This window comes from Mandrillus leucophaeus, unplaced genomic scaffold (genome assembly GCF_000951045.1).
Source record: "Mandrillus leucophaeus isolate KB7577 unplaced genomic scaffold, Mleu.le_1.0 Scaffold201, whole genome shotgun sequence".
Lineage (NCBI taxonomy): Eukaryota > Metazoa > Chordata > Mammalia > Primates > Cercopithecidae > Mandrillus > Mandrillus leucophaeus.
Window position 1 is genome coordinate 1,415,685 of NW_012102044.1, and position 16,641 is coordinate 1,432,325.

General features: G+C 53.5%; 1 protein-coding gene across 1 annotated transcript in view; it reads right to left on the reverse strand.

The window, feature by feature from the left end:
• The window catches only part of MCF2L (MCF.2 cell line derived transforming sequence-like), a 256,715-nt gene that overhangs the window by 170,891 nt on the left and 69,183 nt on the right, over positions 1–16,641 (reverse strand). The window contains exon 2 of the mRNA XM_011979440.1: positions 14,286–14,291. Coding sequence (XP_011834830.1) covers positions 14,286–14,291 — 6 coding nt within the window. The remainder of the gene's footprint in view (positions 1–14,285; positions 14,292–16,641) is intronic.

Genomic DNA, 16,641 nt, shown 5'->3' on the forward strand with positions numbered 1-16,641 from the left:
AAAAAAATGAAGGTGACACAGTACTTCCCCTTATAGCTCCCACAGGTCTGGATAGGCCAGACAGATCTGGAAATAAATAATTCATAATAAAAAATAATTACAGAATAAGAAGTACAACAACCACAGATAGAAGGTACTGAGTAAATCTGTAAGAAATGGCTGCTTTGTTTTTGTTTTTGCTTAACATGAGAAACGTATTGAGTATCAGCAGTTTCACTTGGTTCTATAGAATCTCTTTGGAGCCCAGTGAAAGGAGGACTCTGGAAAGGCCTCGGTGTGGATGGCAGCCTCTCCCTGTGTGGACAAGCATCCCCTGGGCTGCCCAGAGCTGAAGCAACCCCACTGTGCCTACCACTGCACAATTGCTACCTCCTGTCTATACATGGTCTCCAAAAAGTGCCCTCAAATGGGTCTGCTCCTAACTCATTCCCTGTCAGTTCAGGGAACCTTCACCACTCCCCGACCCCACCCCTCACCCCAACCCCACCCCTCCAGCTTCAGGGAAAGCCTGTCATCAGGCAGAAGGGTCCTGAAATGCAGGCCCTGCCCTTTCCACTAGTCTAAGGCAAAACACTCTCCCTGGTCCTCATCCCACACGGCCCCAGGCCACACTCCCTGAGCACTTGCCCTCTTCTCCCGGTGCCAGGCAGGTGCCCTCAAGCCTACCCAGCCTTGGGCTGTATCAGGATCTACCAAGGGCTTGTTAAGCTCACATGGCTGGGCTCTGATGGCTCCTTGCTGATCCAGGAGGTCTGGGGTGGGGCCTGAGGATGTGCGTTTCTAGCAAAATTCCCTGGGATGTTGAATGTGTTGGTCCACATTTTGAGAACCACTGCTGAAATCTGTTGCATCTTAAAAGCAAGATGAAAGGAAAAGGCCACACTCTCTGGCCCGTCCCACTTCTCTGATCTCCCTCTTCACCCCTTGGGCATTTCCACACATGCTCTTGGCTTCTTTCCTCAACCCTATGCCATCCACTCTGTCCCCTGGCCAGCATCCTCTAGCTGGCACCATGTCATGTTGGGGTACCAGGGTGGAGACCCTTGGTCTCTGTGGCCATTGACTTTATTACTGGCAACTTGGCTGGGCCACCATGCCCAGATATTGGGTCAAATGCTAGGTTAGATGTCTCTGTGAAGCTATGTTTAGATGAGATTGGCACTTATGTCAGTAGACTGAGTAAAGCGGGTGACATAATGTGGGTGGGCCTCACCCAATCCATCAAGGGCCTTGAGAGAAAAAGACAGAGGTTCCCCGAGGAAGAGGGAGCTCTGCCCCCAGACGGCCTGGACTGCAACCCAACTCTCCCCAGTCCCCGGCTGCCCCTGGCCTGCGGATTCTGGACCTTCCAACACCCACAATTTCAGGAGCTGATTTGTTAAACTAAGTCTCTCTTTCTCTCTAGCTCTGTCAAGTCTTTATTCTGCCTTAAATTATAGCACAAATGATGCCATCTTTCCATAAAAATCATTTAACTCTCGCCTAAAGAACGACTGTCACCGTTACACCTGGCATTAGGGAGCACTGGGCACTCCAGGCACCTGCCAGATGCTCCCCACACTGGAAACTATTGGTCTTCACAGAGAGCGGGGAAAAGGCACCGTTTTTAGCATGTTACAGAATATGCAGAGAGGTTCAGCGACTTGCCCCAGGCCACACAGAGGCACAAAGATGCAGACCTGTGGTGTCTGTAGTGTCGCAAGGGGAATGGCATCCACAAAGTTCCCAGCAGATAGACCCAGGACACTTAGGTAAGGTCCCAAGCCGTGTGTCCCAAGGGACGGCTTTCTTTCCATCCCTGGCTCAGCCTCTCTCCCAGGAACCAGAGGCGCTCCAGGAGGGAGGCTGAAGGTAACGCGACACCTGGATACCAAACATCCTCATAGCGACCGACCTTTCTGGATGATCAGCCACAAAGCGGAGGTGAGAATTGGGAGCTGGAGCAGGCAGGGCCAGGCTCCCAGTGCCAACCCCAAGACTAGGGGAGCAGGCTATGGAGGGGCAGAGCGGCCCCGGCCACAGAAGGGAAGGCACAGGTGTTTTCTGCACAGCCTCACTCCACGGCTTGGGAAGGGAATCAGAGAGGGTGGAGACTGGAAAAGGACTGTGAGGAAATTCACAAGCTCATCGTAACTGGTAGAGCCTGGCGGGATAACACCCAGCATGTCAGGGATGCACTGAAGCCATGGCCCCAGAAATCTGGAAACGAACCCTCGATTCCGGACAACCAGGGCTGGCTCTGAGGTGCAGCACTGAGCAAGGCTGGTGGCTCCTGCCCGCCCAGAGCTCACGCTGCAGCAGAGGTGACATGGCACCTGGGTATGTGATGGCCTCCATGCGGTGACAGGAGGGCACCTGCTGGCACCTCCCCCTCGGGGGCCAGTGTGACGTGTGAACAGGTCCCTGTGTCCCAGCAGTGAGCAGGTCCTGGTCCACACACGGACGACTGAAGGACTGCACTTCTGAAGAGGGGGACAGGGAGGGGAGGGGCGGGAGAGGAAGGAAGAGGAGGAGCTGCTGGACTTCTTTTTTTGTACCTTTGCAGGGCAAGGAAGTCTGGAATTCACATTAATATAAACTATAATGCAGAATCAGTTGATAAGGACAGTTAGTGAGGAGGTGGTCTTTTGGGGATAAAATCTGGCAGGATTGCTGACCTGGACTCCATCATCTAACGTTCTCACACACAAATGACCATTACGTTTTGATGCATAAAACAAGTAACTTAATATGTATTTTTGTCTGACTACAAAATCATTGCATTCACTTTGGAAAATACAGAAAATAAAAATAAAATACACTTTAACAGCATCACCTAGAGGTCTTTTTATCCTTCTGATGCCTTTTTATACAAAATTATAACAGCAATGTATATTCTTTGTAACAAATTTTTCACTCAAACGTTTTTTCATGATGCTACTCGTCTGCATGATTTTAAGTAGCTGGGTGAATATTTCCTGGGATGTGTGTTTCAAATTTTAATCAGGTTTTCTAGTGATTCTTGGCTGTCATAAACACTGGCAAAGAAACACACAGGCAAATCCTTATCTCACATCTGATTGTTTCTCTGGGTTAATTTCCTACAAGTAGAGGTACAGGCCAAAGGGTATGGCTATTTTAAAGTTTCTGAAATCCGTACATGACTTTTATATGCGCACGTTATGGTAACATGCATCCACGCGAGCAGACACACGGCGCTGTGGGATTCTGCACCTTGTTCCTTGGCAGGGGGTCCCTGTCACAGGGAGCATCATGATGGGCTCACGTCATCCTGGGGGCAGCCGGGGTACTGCTCGGATGGGTTTGTTTGGTGAAAAAACAAAAGGCAAACTCACTTTAACTAGAGACCATTTGCCTGCATGGTGGGGAGAGCTGCTCCCGAGGCAAGAACCACAACTCAAAGCTTGACATCAACGTGGGCAACTGTAGAACCCAGGGCACCGGGGCTGCCTCAAGGGAATCTCAAGAGTCGCCACCGTGGGCAGGGGCCATCCGGGGTGGGCTATGCACTGCCCCAGCTGGGACCCCCCGCCCCCCGCAACCCTGCACTGAGGTGCACTGCAAGTGGACGCCGTCTCCTCCCAGGCAGCCTGGTTAACCCAACCTCTCTCAGTTACATCGAATGTGCCAGATCCCCATCCACAACCCTTCCAGTGGGGGCTGCAGGCCAGGCCTCTGTGAGTCCCCCTGTGTCCCTGGGGTGGAATCTCTGGGGCCTGGAGCAAGCGGGTGGTTGGTGTGGCCGTGCACACCAGCACCAGTGGAGGAGCCACCCTGCCTCTGCCAGCTTCCGGGGAGCCAGCACCCTTGACTGTGGCCCGACCCAGCTGCGAGCCTGTCTCCCTGTATCTCTCCCCATCTTCCATGGACACCAGTGGCTGGATTATGGTTCCTACTCCAGGGCGACTCCATCTGAGCTCATGCATCTGCAGAGGCAGCGGCCCCACCTCCACGAGGCCACACCCACAGACACTGGGGGTCAGAACTCAACACATCTTTTCAGGGACATAATTCTACCCACAATAGCAGGAAAGGGACCAAGACAGGCTACGGAGCAGCCACATGCACGACTGGCTGCAGACACGGGTGCAGGGAGGTGAGTGGCCCTGGGGACCCCCTGAGGGTCCTTGTTGACCGACCTGAGGATCCACCTGGTGCCTATCCTGGTCCCCATACAAGTCATTCCCTCCTAGCCATGCCCTGCTGTGAAGTCCTGAGCAGAGAGTTCTGAGGAGCTGTGGAGGCTCAGTGACCCTTGCCCCGCTCTGATGCCAGGCCCCAGAATCCTGGCCAGGAGGAGCACGCTCAGACCCTGTTGGATGAGGAGCAGGAATCCGCTGCATAGAGAAAGAATTCCTTCAAAAGCAACTTTAGATTCCACGAGACGTGCCTGGGCCCCAGGTTGGCAGGAGGACGTGAAAAGACAGCGGCATTCCCTGCTGAGAGCGGCAGAGGTAGGTGGGAGCTACGGGCCCTTTCAGAGGGGATGTCTGTGCCCAGGGCAGAGCTGAGTCAGGCATGAGAGAAGGCTGCCATGACAGATCTGGCACCAGCCTGAAATATTCCAGAACGTCTTCATCCACCTCCCAGAGCTCCAGGGCCAGACAGGTTCTCACTCACAGGCCCCACCCCTTCAAACATCTTTTAGCTGCTCAGAGAGGCGAAGCACACCCCGCATCGGGACAGGCCAGATGCTTGGTGAGAAGTGGGTACCAATGGGATTCTTCTTGGAAGAGCCAAAAATGAAGGCAAAGATGCCTAGATTCTGGGTTCAGCAAACTACTGTGTGTTGAAGGCATCGGCTCCCTGGGGGGTTCCCCCCCACCTGTACCCTGGAGAAAGAGGCAGAGCCTGTGCACAGAGTGGGCTCCTTCCTCATACCCTCTCTGGGTGGGGGTTGGGGCCTGGCCTCCCAGAGCCTGGGGGGGGTGTCTTGGGAGAACAGCTCGGCAGCTGGGGCCTTCACTGGGGCCTTCAGGGGTTTTGCTCCAGAGTCTGGGTGGGGGTTGGGGCCTTGCCTCCCAGAGCCTGGGGGGATCTTGGGAGAACAACTCGGCAGCTGGGGCCTTCACTGGGGCCTTCAGGGGTTTTGCTCCAGAGTTACGGCTGTGCTTTGCCCAGCAGCCCCGAGCTGAAGGAGAGGGAGTGCCTGATTGCTGCGGTCTGGGCAAGAAGGGTCTGTCTGTGCTGTCAGGTGTGAAGGCTGCACTGGCCACAGACCAGGCCTGGGCACCAGGGATGTGGCCACCAACTGGGTCAGCTAGAGGTGAGGCCCACCCCCATGGCCGGCTCCTCACAGCACAGCAGGCCTGGCCGACACCACACGGGGACCGCAACCCACCCGCACATGCAGGCCTCCGAGGAGACAGCACTGCCTCACTAGACGGTAAGTCCACATGTGTGTTTGTATGTGTGTGTGCATGTGTGTGAGCATGTCCGTGTGTACATGTGTGTATGTGCATGTGCCTGTGTGTGTGCATGCATGTGTGTGAGCATCCGTGCCTACACATGTGAGCATGTCTACATGCAAGTGTGTGTGCATGTGTGAGCGTGACTGTGCATGCGTGTGTACGTGTGTGAGCATGTTTGTGTGCGCGTGTGTGTGCATCTGTGCATGCACAGGTGTGAGCATGTCTGCATGAAAGTGTGTGTGTGCATGTCTGTGCATGTGCGTGTGCATGCCTGGATGTGAGCCCGTGTGTGAGCATGTTTGTGTGTGCATGTGTGTGTGCATGTACCCTTGCTGTGCAACGGAGAAGCTGGCACAGGGCAGAAACTGGAGGAGGTAGGTGAGTGAGGAGCACAGCAGGAGGGCAAGGGTGAGGGTGAATGAGTGGCCTCTCATGCTCACAGCAAGGCAGGAGGCCCCTCTGATTCTGTACCCCAGCAGGCCATCCATCAGTGGCCTCTCCTGGGCTGGGGCAAGGACTCAGTGTCACAGGAAGCACCTTCTGGAAAGACCTGAACTAGAAGGACAGAGGGGTTCACTGAGGGTGACCGCAGCTCCCAGGAAGTAACAGTGGGGATGCCCTTAACAGCCCAGCTGTATGTGTGACCACGGATATGGAAAGGAGGGCCTCAGGTCCCGGCCAGGCCATGGCAGGAAGGGCCTCAGGGGGGCAGGCGCTGGCCTGGGCCTTGGACCCCACACCAAGCCCCCAGCAGCAGGAAGGGAATGGCAGGCCCAGTCCCACCAGGCCCGACCATGTTCCCTGAGGAGGAATCAGAGCTCCTCAGATTTTAAAGGAAGACTTGCGGCCCTGTCCCCCACCCATGCTGCACGATTGCCCAGGCGACTGGGGAACCAGGCATCTCCTCGCAGGGCCAACTGAGCCCCGAGGCAGAAGACTGCTCATGGGAAGGCAAATGTTTGTCCAAGTACAAAGCAGTGAATACCTGCAAAGATCACTGGACGCTTTCAAATTAGCGCCTAGGTGTATTTTATTATAATTACAATAAAATAATAGCAGAGTCACTTCTTCACGTTTTTATTATTTTAAGCCGTGGTTTGCGCAGAAGGCTTAGCAGCCTGCACCCTCAGAAGTCTTCAGGGCTCTGCCGTGTGCTCACGTGGACACACCTGGAGAACAGGTGCAACATGGAGGCACAGCAGACTCCCCTTGGTAGAGTCTGCTCTACCAAGCAGGGAGGACCCCAACATCCCCAGAAGTGTGTGCTTCGATGCCTGGTCGCTGCAGCCCAACACTGGAGGCCCCTCGGGGTCCCTACCTGAGCTGCGGCACAGTCTGCAGTCATTCACAGTGCAACCCAAGCCCCCACGCACCACAGAGAGCCACTGGGGTTGGCCGAGTTATGGCCCCCAAGATGCTCACGACCTGATCCTTGGTGCCTGTGAATGTCACCTTATGTGGCAAAAGGGCCTTGCAGGTAGGATGAAGTCAGTGACCTTGACCTGGGGAGGTCATCCTGGACTATCCAGGAGATCCAGGGTCATCCCAGGGTCCTTCCAGCAGGGCAGCGGGAGGCTCAGGCAGGGAGATGTGAGGATAGATGCAGGGGTCTGGGTGGTGCGGCCATGAGCCCAGGAATGCAGGCAGCACCTGGGGCTGGAGAGGGCAAGGAAAGGATTCTCCCTGGAGCCTCCGGAAGGCACTGGCCCTGTTCACACCTTGGTGTTAGAACTTCTGGCCTCCAGAGCTATAGACCATGAATGTGTGTGGTTAGCCACTGTTTGCGGCCATCTGTCAATTGCAATAGGAAACTGACACAGTCCTGGACACCGAAACCCCAAAGCCTCCCTTCCCCAGAATGACGGCCTATGCCGCCACCTGGGAGAGAAACCCCAGCATCCATCACACCCACGTTTCAATGAAACAACCAAAATGAGCAGGGGACAAGGCAGTCTGCTGGGGTTTAATGTGTCCCGCAAAGGTCAGGTGTGGGAAACCTCACCCCCAACACCGCCGTGTTGGGACGTGGGGCCTAAGAAGAGGTGACCAGGTCTGAGGACCCTGCCCTCGTGACTTTAAGTGCTGTTTTAGTTCTGAGAGCAAGCTGGGTCCCCTCTCGGGCTCTCTGCTCTCTTGCCCTCTCTGCTGCCTCACCAGGTGATGCTGTCGCTTGGGAAGACACAGCTCAGGGGCCCTCACCAGATGCAGCTCCTCAATCTTGGGCTTCCAAGCCTCTAGGACCATGAGCCAAATAAACTTCCATTGTGTGTAAACTACCCAATCCGTGATACTCTGTGACAGCAGCAGAAAACAGACTAAGACACAGCCCCTGAGGGCAGGCGTCCGGGACAGAAGGCCTCTGCCCTGAAGTTACTGAGGGACCTCGGTGACGCAGACACCTGGGCCGCAGCCCGATGCATGAGGACAGAGGGCCTTCTCCACACCTGCAGGAGGGGCTGCTGCCGTCACAGACAGAACAAGCTTCTGTGTGTCTACTGCGCATCTCCCACGATGGAGACATGCACGAGCATTCAGAAAGCCTTGTGAGCCTGTGTGCACTCCAAATATTCTAAACTCGGTTTCCAGCACCTGCGCGTTGCTGCTGTGGACACACCACGCCAGGCCACCGTGCAGCTTGGTTGCCGTAGGCGTGTGCTGCACGTGGGCTGCTACCAATAATTCGCTTTTGGGTTTCGACATCCCGCTTGCCAACAGATACACCCCTCTGTCGATGCCGGGGGATGAGCTGTTCCCTCTAATAGGGAGAAAATCTAACCTAGAGCTGAAACCCATGGAAACGCAGAGAATACCTTTGAACAGCTCAGACCTAGACAGCCATGGACAGTATCCTCTGTCCTATTGTTCTGTGAGCTGCCGGCAGTTTTCCCCCCAGGATGACCCACCTCCCTCACTGGAGGAACAAAGCACACTATGTTCTCGAGAAGGAACAGCTTCCCAGAGAGAGGAAACCCCTAAATACCGAGGCCGTGCCAGAGAGTAAGGAGAACACACTTGTTCTGAAACAAAGGACCCACTGAAGTCACACCATGTCCGAGAAATTCTCGATGAGAGCTCCAGATGGCAGGATGTATAATATAAATATAACTGACACGCCAACTGCTGGGGCCGGAGTGGAGAGACTCGGAGGACAGGGGGTTACGAGGGTGATCCCAGCACAATTCATTAAATTCTTTCTAAAAGAAAAACTAGAGGAAAAAAGCATAAGGTATGTCTTGAACAAGCAGAATTGGTAAAAACAAGACTTTAAAAATTAAACTAGAACTTTTCAGATGAAAACCTCCAGGTTAACATTTATCCACAACACCACTGCCAGTCATTCGGGACGCGACGCTCGCTCTGTGCGTACGGAAGTTTCTGGAAGAGGCACAGTGGCCACAGGAGGCCTCCGCTTTTCCTGCCGGACCCGGGTGCTCTGCGGGTGGAGGTGCAGCCGTCCTCCCGCCCTGGCTTTGCTTCCACGGCAGCTGCTCTGTTCATGGCTCTCCCACGATCCATCCAGACCCTGCGCGGGAGGGTCTCAAAGTCACCTTGAGCCTCCAGGTGCTCTTAGCCCCAGGGCAGAACCTGGAATCCCACCAGGAGGTGCCTGGCACACGTATCGCACACGTGAGCGGGGCTGGGGGCGTTCCAGGCCTGAGGAGCCGTGTGAGGAGTGGCCCTAGGGGTAATGAAGGCACGGGAAGTAACAAACCCTAGGAAAGGGCAAATGGTCCTGCGGTCAGCCTGGGCATGCGCCGGGCAGGTGGCCAGGAAGGAGTGATGCATTTCACGGAAATGAGGAAGGTGGGTCAGGATGGAGCCTGGTCTCGGGTGGGTCAGGGGTCAGTCTGCTGAGGCCCCAGCCCAGCCACCCAGTCCGACCCTCGCCGGGGGCTGTGCCGGCGTCGGGTGGGTGTGGCTGATTAACACCTGCAGTCAGCTGGCTCCGCGGGGAGCATGTGCCCCTCCACAGTGGGCTGGGCCTCATTCAATCCCTGCACGGCCTTAAGAGAACAGGACAGGGTCCCCTGGAGAAGCGGACACCTGCCTGCAGACTGCCACACAGAAATCCCGCCCGGGTCTCCAGCCTGTGTCTGCACTACTGAGGTCAGACATGCCAGCCGCACAACTGCGTAAGCCAGCCCACGGCACAGCACACACAGACGCACCACGCACGTCCACGCATCTCCTAAGGTTCTGCGTCTCTGAGAATGCGGCAGGCCCGGTTCGAGAGCCCAGGAAGAGCTTCAAGTCTTTATTTGTTGCCACATGAGGCATCAAGGAAAGAGAAATACATCTACAAACTGGCATCTGAGGAAGACTGACAGTGATGGCTGGGGAACGTCCCAGTTAAAGGGAGTCAGAAGAGTTGGATGCTGAATGTGAAGAAATGTTAGGAAAATCTAACCAAGTTACTTTGCTTAGCTTCCCTTTGTGTATATACAACATTGATGGCAAAAATCTGAATAAGTCAAATAGAGCTCTTTAAGTATAAAATAAAAACTAAGTGATAAAATTAAATTCACTTTCTTTGAGTTGCTCAAAGCATTATTCTAAATGAAATGTGTATTAATTAACTTCACAAAAGCCATCCACCAAAGCAGAGTTCCGACATCAGGATACACATGGTGGAAGAAGAGACTACAAGGGTCACAGGTTAGCGGTAACCTAAGTTACAAAAGCCCATGAAAATGAGATATTGTAATAAAAACACACACAGAAATACATGTAATACATAAACCACATTCTACTTCATGAACAAAGAAATCAATCAAACAAAAACCTGACTGGAATAAGACTTTGAAACAGCTTGACCGGCCACGTCTATCTGGCGAGGAAGCGCGGCATGGAGCCCAGAGTGGAAGCCCAGCTCACGTGGCTCAGGACTCCGGGACCTCGGCCCCTCATCTGCAAAACAAGATTAAACTAGGGCGGTAAGATCCTAAATCTCCATCGTTCTATGTAGAAAGTGGGCCAAAAAGTCCAAAGCCTCTACAGTTCGGAGACGTCACAGCTGACTGCTGCTGACTGGTGAGTACACATGCGAACTCCATTTCTGAAAATACTGTGTCCTCTCAAAGGAAACCGGGGACCCCGGAAGATGCCAAGCCTTGACCGCCTGTGCTGCGACGGCATTTGTAAGAGCAGCCCCTGCTGGGCTGAGCGTACTGTCTGTGAGCAGCAGGGGCTGGGGGGGAGGATTCTTCCATTTGTGCAGTTCAATTAGAGTTCTCCAGGGTCACGTTAATAGATAATGCACCATTATCCTTTGCTCTCGGGGGCGGCCTGTAAACAAGGCTTTGCACACAAAATCACAAAGCCATCACAAGAATGACACGCAGTAGCCACTGCTCCTCAGCAGCCATGAGGTGGGCAGAAACACACACGTGCTTCTAACACATGCACCAACAGGCAGAATGTGACCAGATCTGGGTATCGAATGCCTTCCCGGCTGTAAGGACAAAGGCTTGGTCCACTCGGAGCTGATGAAATCCGGAGATGTCCTAGGAAATGCATGTAAAGTTTGATAGGAAAACCTTGTCGTGTGTCCTGGTCAGGGGAGTTTAAGGAGTGTGAGATTGTAGACACAACAGGCCTGCATTCCCAAGAGACCTGGCCTCAAAGTGGACAACCGCGAGGCTGGGCCTGGATGCGCCTGGCAGGGCGTCACCTATGTGGCCACCCTCACCGCAGCAGCAGCAGACGCTGCACCACGCAGGTCTGCATCCAGCCACTGTCCCAGCAGCATGAGAGCTGCAGCCGCTGGCAGGGAGCTGTGCACCGTCCTCTAGCGTCCTCTGAAGACTCTGGCTCCTCATATCTGCGGGCCAGACGCTTGCAAACATTCCCCGATTTTAACAATGAATTTTATAACTATATCAGGGGTCCTGTTATACTATCAGTGGATCTCTTTAAACAGTGAGGTTTCAGAGTGTCATTACCACTTAATTCTCGGAATGGAATTTTCATGAGCCTTTTTCAGGCCATATTTCTTGATGTTTTGTCTCTAAAAAGATGATCGGGGTATAGAACAAATGCAGGTTTTAAGTACGATATTTTTTAAAAGGTGTAACATTTTTTTTTCAACCTAGACCTCTGGCAAAAAGAAGCTGCTGCATTGATATTTAGCTGCTCCCTTGACTCCAGGACCCTCCCGTCATCCCTGTGCCTGCACCCAGGCTTTGCAGCACAGACCGGCCTCTGTGGACCAGAGATGCCCTCCCCGGCCAGCCCCACAACCACGGCTCTCGAGGCACAGCCCATGCCATGGCCTCCCCGCAGTTTGCCATTTTGGCTCTTTGTTAATCATGCCTCCTGGGAAAAAAGAAAACTAAATCAATACTCTGACATCCAGGCTTGATTTCTACATTTCAAATACTGAAAGGAAACCAAATGAAAAGCCAGAGGGAAGACTGCCTCTGGCCCCTGGGTGTGGCATCCGTCCTCTGGGACTAAATGCAGCGTCTAAACGCTGGCAACCTGAGCTGATGTTTATTCTCCAACGTTTCTGGGGATTTCCTGGGTATCTGTATTTTAAAGGCACCCACATTCAGGATGTGTGTAGGTGGCCACTCTCCGACAACAGACAAGCCCTCGATCCTAGCTTCCACACTCAAAGCTCACAAGATGCTGAGTGCAGGGGCTCTTTTGGGGAATGGAAACAGCCTCCAGCGCAGTCTGCCTTAAGGCAAAGGGGTTCAGAGTTTGGGTCCCAGAGTCACCTGCCTGGGTTCCAATCCTAGTTATCAGGGGGTGACTCTGAGGGAGTTACTCAATCTCTCTGCCTCAGTAGCCCCATCTGTAAAACAGGATCACTAAGTCCCCACCTTGTGGGTTATTTTGAGGATTAAATTCATATAATTGATTTGAACAGTAACCTGGCATGCGGTGAGCATTAGATAAATATCAGCCAATGTCACATTGTTCAGAGAATCAGAACCTGAATGCAAAAATGGGCCATGGAAATAGCCACACCCAATCAGAGATGTCAGGTGCAGCTCCCATGTCTCCGTTTGCTGGTAGCTTCCTGAGGGGCTGCTGGGAGCCTCTGGCTACTGCCTAAGAGATCCGGGACGGTGGGTTGGGTTCCATTCATCCTGCTTTGATTTAGGTTTGGGACATGTGAGGCCTCCTCTGTGTGAGACACTTCATGCTGGGGACCCAGCACTGAGCAATGGGACGGGGTCCCCATCTCACGAAGCCCCTCACTCCTCTCCTGCTGCCTCTGTCAGCTTTCCCTCGGGTCCCTGAGTCCCCTGAGAGGCTATGCCTGGGACCAGGGTCCCGGCCACGTTGCCCATCACTCAGCAGAGCTCCGGAGGTCTGATGCATGCAAGCATCCATGTCACCAATGGCACACCATCTACACTAAACTGTGGCTGCTGGATTCCACCGTAGCGGGAACCTGCAGCCACAGCCATCATGACCAATTCACCCTAAACAGCATGAGTTCCCATGGCTCCCGCAGGCCCCCAGATGCTGGACTTGCCCCACAGACGACAGCAGGAAGGTGTAGCACACACAGCTCTAAATATTCAGGATCGCTTTTCTCTTTTCACAACAAAGCAGCAACTAGGAGTACCTGCTATTTACACAGCAACATGCCAAGCTCCATAAAGAACACAAACAGCACCCCGGGGTCCTGGAGCAGCTGTTCTCCGCCACGGGGCAGGTTAGAGCCACTGGGGCGGAAAACACCCTCAGCCCACCCATGCCCCCTCAGGAGCCAGTCACAGCCCGGTGGGAAGAGCCCACTGAGGGCCACGGCACAGAGGGAGGCTCGCTCCAAGCAAAGCAGTCATTCCAGGCAACGCCTCCTCTGGTTTCACCCTGTGGACTCCACGAAGTCCGAGTGAAGTTAAATGAGGAGGGAGTGAAAATAACCGCGGGGCCTCCGCATCGCAGTGAGAAGCAGAGCGTGAACAGCACGTCAGGACACAGCTGACAGGAGCCGGGGATGCTGCCTCCTCGGGGTTTCAGGAAAGGGTGGTGGCCTCGACCACTTTCCAGCCCCAGGAGGCGTCCTGGAGCAGGGAGGAGGGGTATGGACAGGTGAGAAGGCTCAGGTGAGAAAGCCCAGGACAGTGCTTGGTGGGCAAAGCTGGGCACACTTTCTCTTCTCATGGGGTTTTGTGTGAGGCCCGGAAACAGGAGATCCAGGGAGACAGAGCAGGCCCCAGGCTCCAGGCCACCTCCCCTCTCCTCAGGTGACAAGACAAATGCGTAGCAAGTCCCAGGATGAGTGCACATTCCACAACGGCCTCACCTCACTTCGCAACATCAGGCACAAGATCCACAAATAAAATGACATTCCGAGGGTAGCGGTGCACAAGCCAAGCCCAGCATGCCACAGCGTTCTCCCAGCAGACAGTTCTTGCAGGGAAGTCAGCCACACAGACACCCTTTTCCCAACCTAGACACTCATATGCGACCTGGAAGCGTGCAGGGGGAGGAGAAGTGAGGCAGCGAGTGCTCACAGGCGAGGCCCTAGCAGCCTCCTCGTCCTCCCAGCCTTTGCCCTCTGACCTAGTCCCTCCCAGGTGGCTGAACGCTCCTGTCAGGCTGGGGTCTGGCTGGGGTCAGGCTCAGCCCCAGGTCTGTGCTTCCCCTGGGCAGGGAGGGCTCTGACACAGGACCAAGGCAGGCCTGGCCTCAGGTGGCTGGGAACCCAGGTCAGCCAGGGGGCAGACACAACATAGACTGAACTGGTCTCCTGCCCAGGCCCCTAGAACCACCGGCCGCAGGTGAAGTTTGCAGGCGGGATCTTTCCCACCCCTGCTTTCTGCCTGACCTTTGCTCCTGCCTCCGCAGAAGTAAATTACGTGGAACAGAGCAGGCACTGCGGTCTTCGAGCTCCCACCACCCTTGGCAGACCTGTGGCTCCGTGCACACCTGTTAGCTGGTTTTTGAGAGGGGGGTGGACACCATGTCAATTCAGCACCAGTGACCACCTCTCACCAAGGGGCCCGTCCTCGCAGCTGTGCTGTTGTCTGGGCCATGTTCCCCTGGGAGCTCCTTCAGTGAGAAGGGGGCCAGGCAACCCCACCCACCCTTTGTCCACAGGGGCTGGAGGAGGAGGACGCCAAGGCTGACACAGTTGTCAGATGGCCAGCGCTTCCCCACATTCCTACAGAAAAGCAGACCTGGAAATGTACCTTCCAGTTCACCAAAAACACACCCAGTAAATACTGATTCCAAAACAGGGCTCCAAGCAAGGGAAGCCTGTATTTATTTAACTCTTGAAGTAAACAGAGGCCATTTCGCTCTCTCCACGAGGAATGGGGCCCAAGTCCAGTCCGCAGGACAGAGGATCCCCCAGAAGCAGCAGTCCTCGGGCCCACCCCATTTAGACCTTCTGAGAACCAACCGCCCCCCCATATAAACAGTCCATTCCCAAAATGGGCATTTAGTGTCGCCTGCTTTGTGGCTGATCACACGGGGCGCCCCGTGTCTTTGGCCAGTGGCTGTGACATTTTGGTGGAGAGGAAGCTGGAACAATGGACACCCTGGGACCATAAAACGCCAGGTTTTGGCAGCTTCAGCACAGTGGCGCCTGAGTGCTGACACAACCGATGTTACGTTCCTGCTCCACATGACTTCAGTCCCAAACAGCAGATGGTGGGGACATGCCAGTTTCTAGTTAGCTGGCATTCATTGCCCTGTTTAGAAATTTACTAATAGTAATGCATTTACCCTTCATTTGATCGCTTATTTTCAACTTTCAGATTCTCCCCACCAGATATGCCCCAAACAATCCACAGACTATTGAAAAGATAAGGAGAAAGAAGGCAAAGTTATTCAGATTCTAAACACTTGGGGTCCTCATTTTGCCAAGAGGATCCGATGACTGGTTTGTGGGAGACCCAAGCATTTGAAGAAAACGGAGATTCCTCCTTGCCTCTCCTTTAGAAGGAGGTGGTTGGCAGGAAATCGTGAGGCAGCAAGTTCACAATCACATTGAGATCCCCAGAAAACAAACCTGCCACTTGAGGCACCCCTGGGCCACCCACACCCACCTGGCTGGAGGGAGAGGCAGGGCTGAAAGGTCTCTGAACCTGAACCAGAGGAGGCTTCAGTCCAGGCTCACAGAGAGCAGGAGGGAGCCCGAAGCACAGTGTAGCCTGTTGCCTTCCACCTCCCTCTGCCCGGTTCTGCGTATTTGAACACACCTGATTCAACCTGAGAACTGTTATTTATTCAAGCCTTAACTGGGAGGCAGTGTTTCAAAGGCTCAATACCAAGGTCACTGAAATTGAATTAACCTACCCTGACATCTAATTTAAACTTTTAGATCTGGACCTGCAAATCTGAAGCAAATATTGATTTTAAGTCAGTCAAGGTCATAGTTCCCTAAAAGGAAAGCCCTTTTCCCTCTTCCCACTTCACATGATTCTACATATTGGTTAAAGCCCTCGTCATGCAGTGCGTATATGTGGGTTTGTTGACAGAGAGTGAATAGGTGTGAACTGACTTTTCTTGTTTAGATAACTGTAGGTTCACATGCAGTTGTGAGAAACAGTAAACGGAGACCTTGTGTACCGTTTTCCTGCAGGGGTATCATCCTGTCAAACTATAGCACACGACTGCAGTCAGCATACTGACATGGATGCAGCCAGACCTGGACTGCCTCCACCCATAGGACCCTCTTGTGACCTCTCCTGGACACACCCACATTCTTCCCAGACCACCCCTTGTCGACCCCTTGCAACCACTGAACCATTCTCCACAGCTACACTTTTGCCATTTCAAGAATGTTATGTAAATGGAATCAGACAGTAACCTTTTGGAATTGGCCTTTTTCACTCAGCATAATTCTCTGGAGAGTTCATTCAGGTTGTCACAGGTATCCATAGTTCATGCTGCAGACGTACAATTTAACGTTTCACCCACCAAAAGACATTTGTGTTCTTTCCAGTTTTTGACTATGACAAATAAACTATATAAACATTCATATGCCTGTATTTATGTGAACATAAATTTTGATTTCTCTGGGATAAATTCCCAGGAGTGTAATTGCTGGGTCATACGAGAGTTGCGTATTGTGTTTTAAAAGAAACTGCTAAATTGTTTTCCAAAGTGGCTATACTATTCTACATTCCCACCAGCAACTTATGAGTCACCCAGTTTAGCCACATCCTTGCCAGCATTCAAAGTGGGCACTGTCTTTTATCTTAGCTCTCCTGAGGGTGTGCAGTGGTACCTAGGCCTTGCACTTCTCCACTGGCTGCTA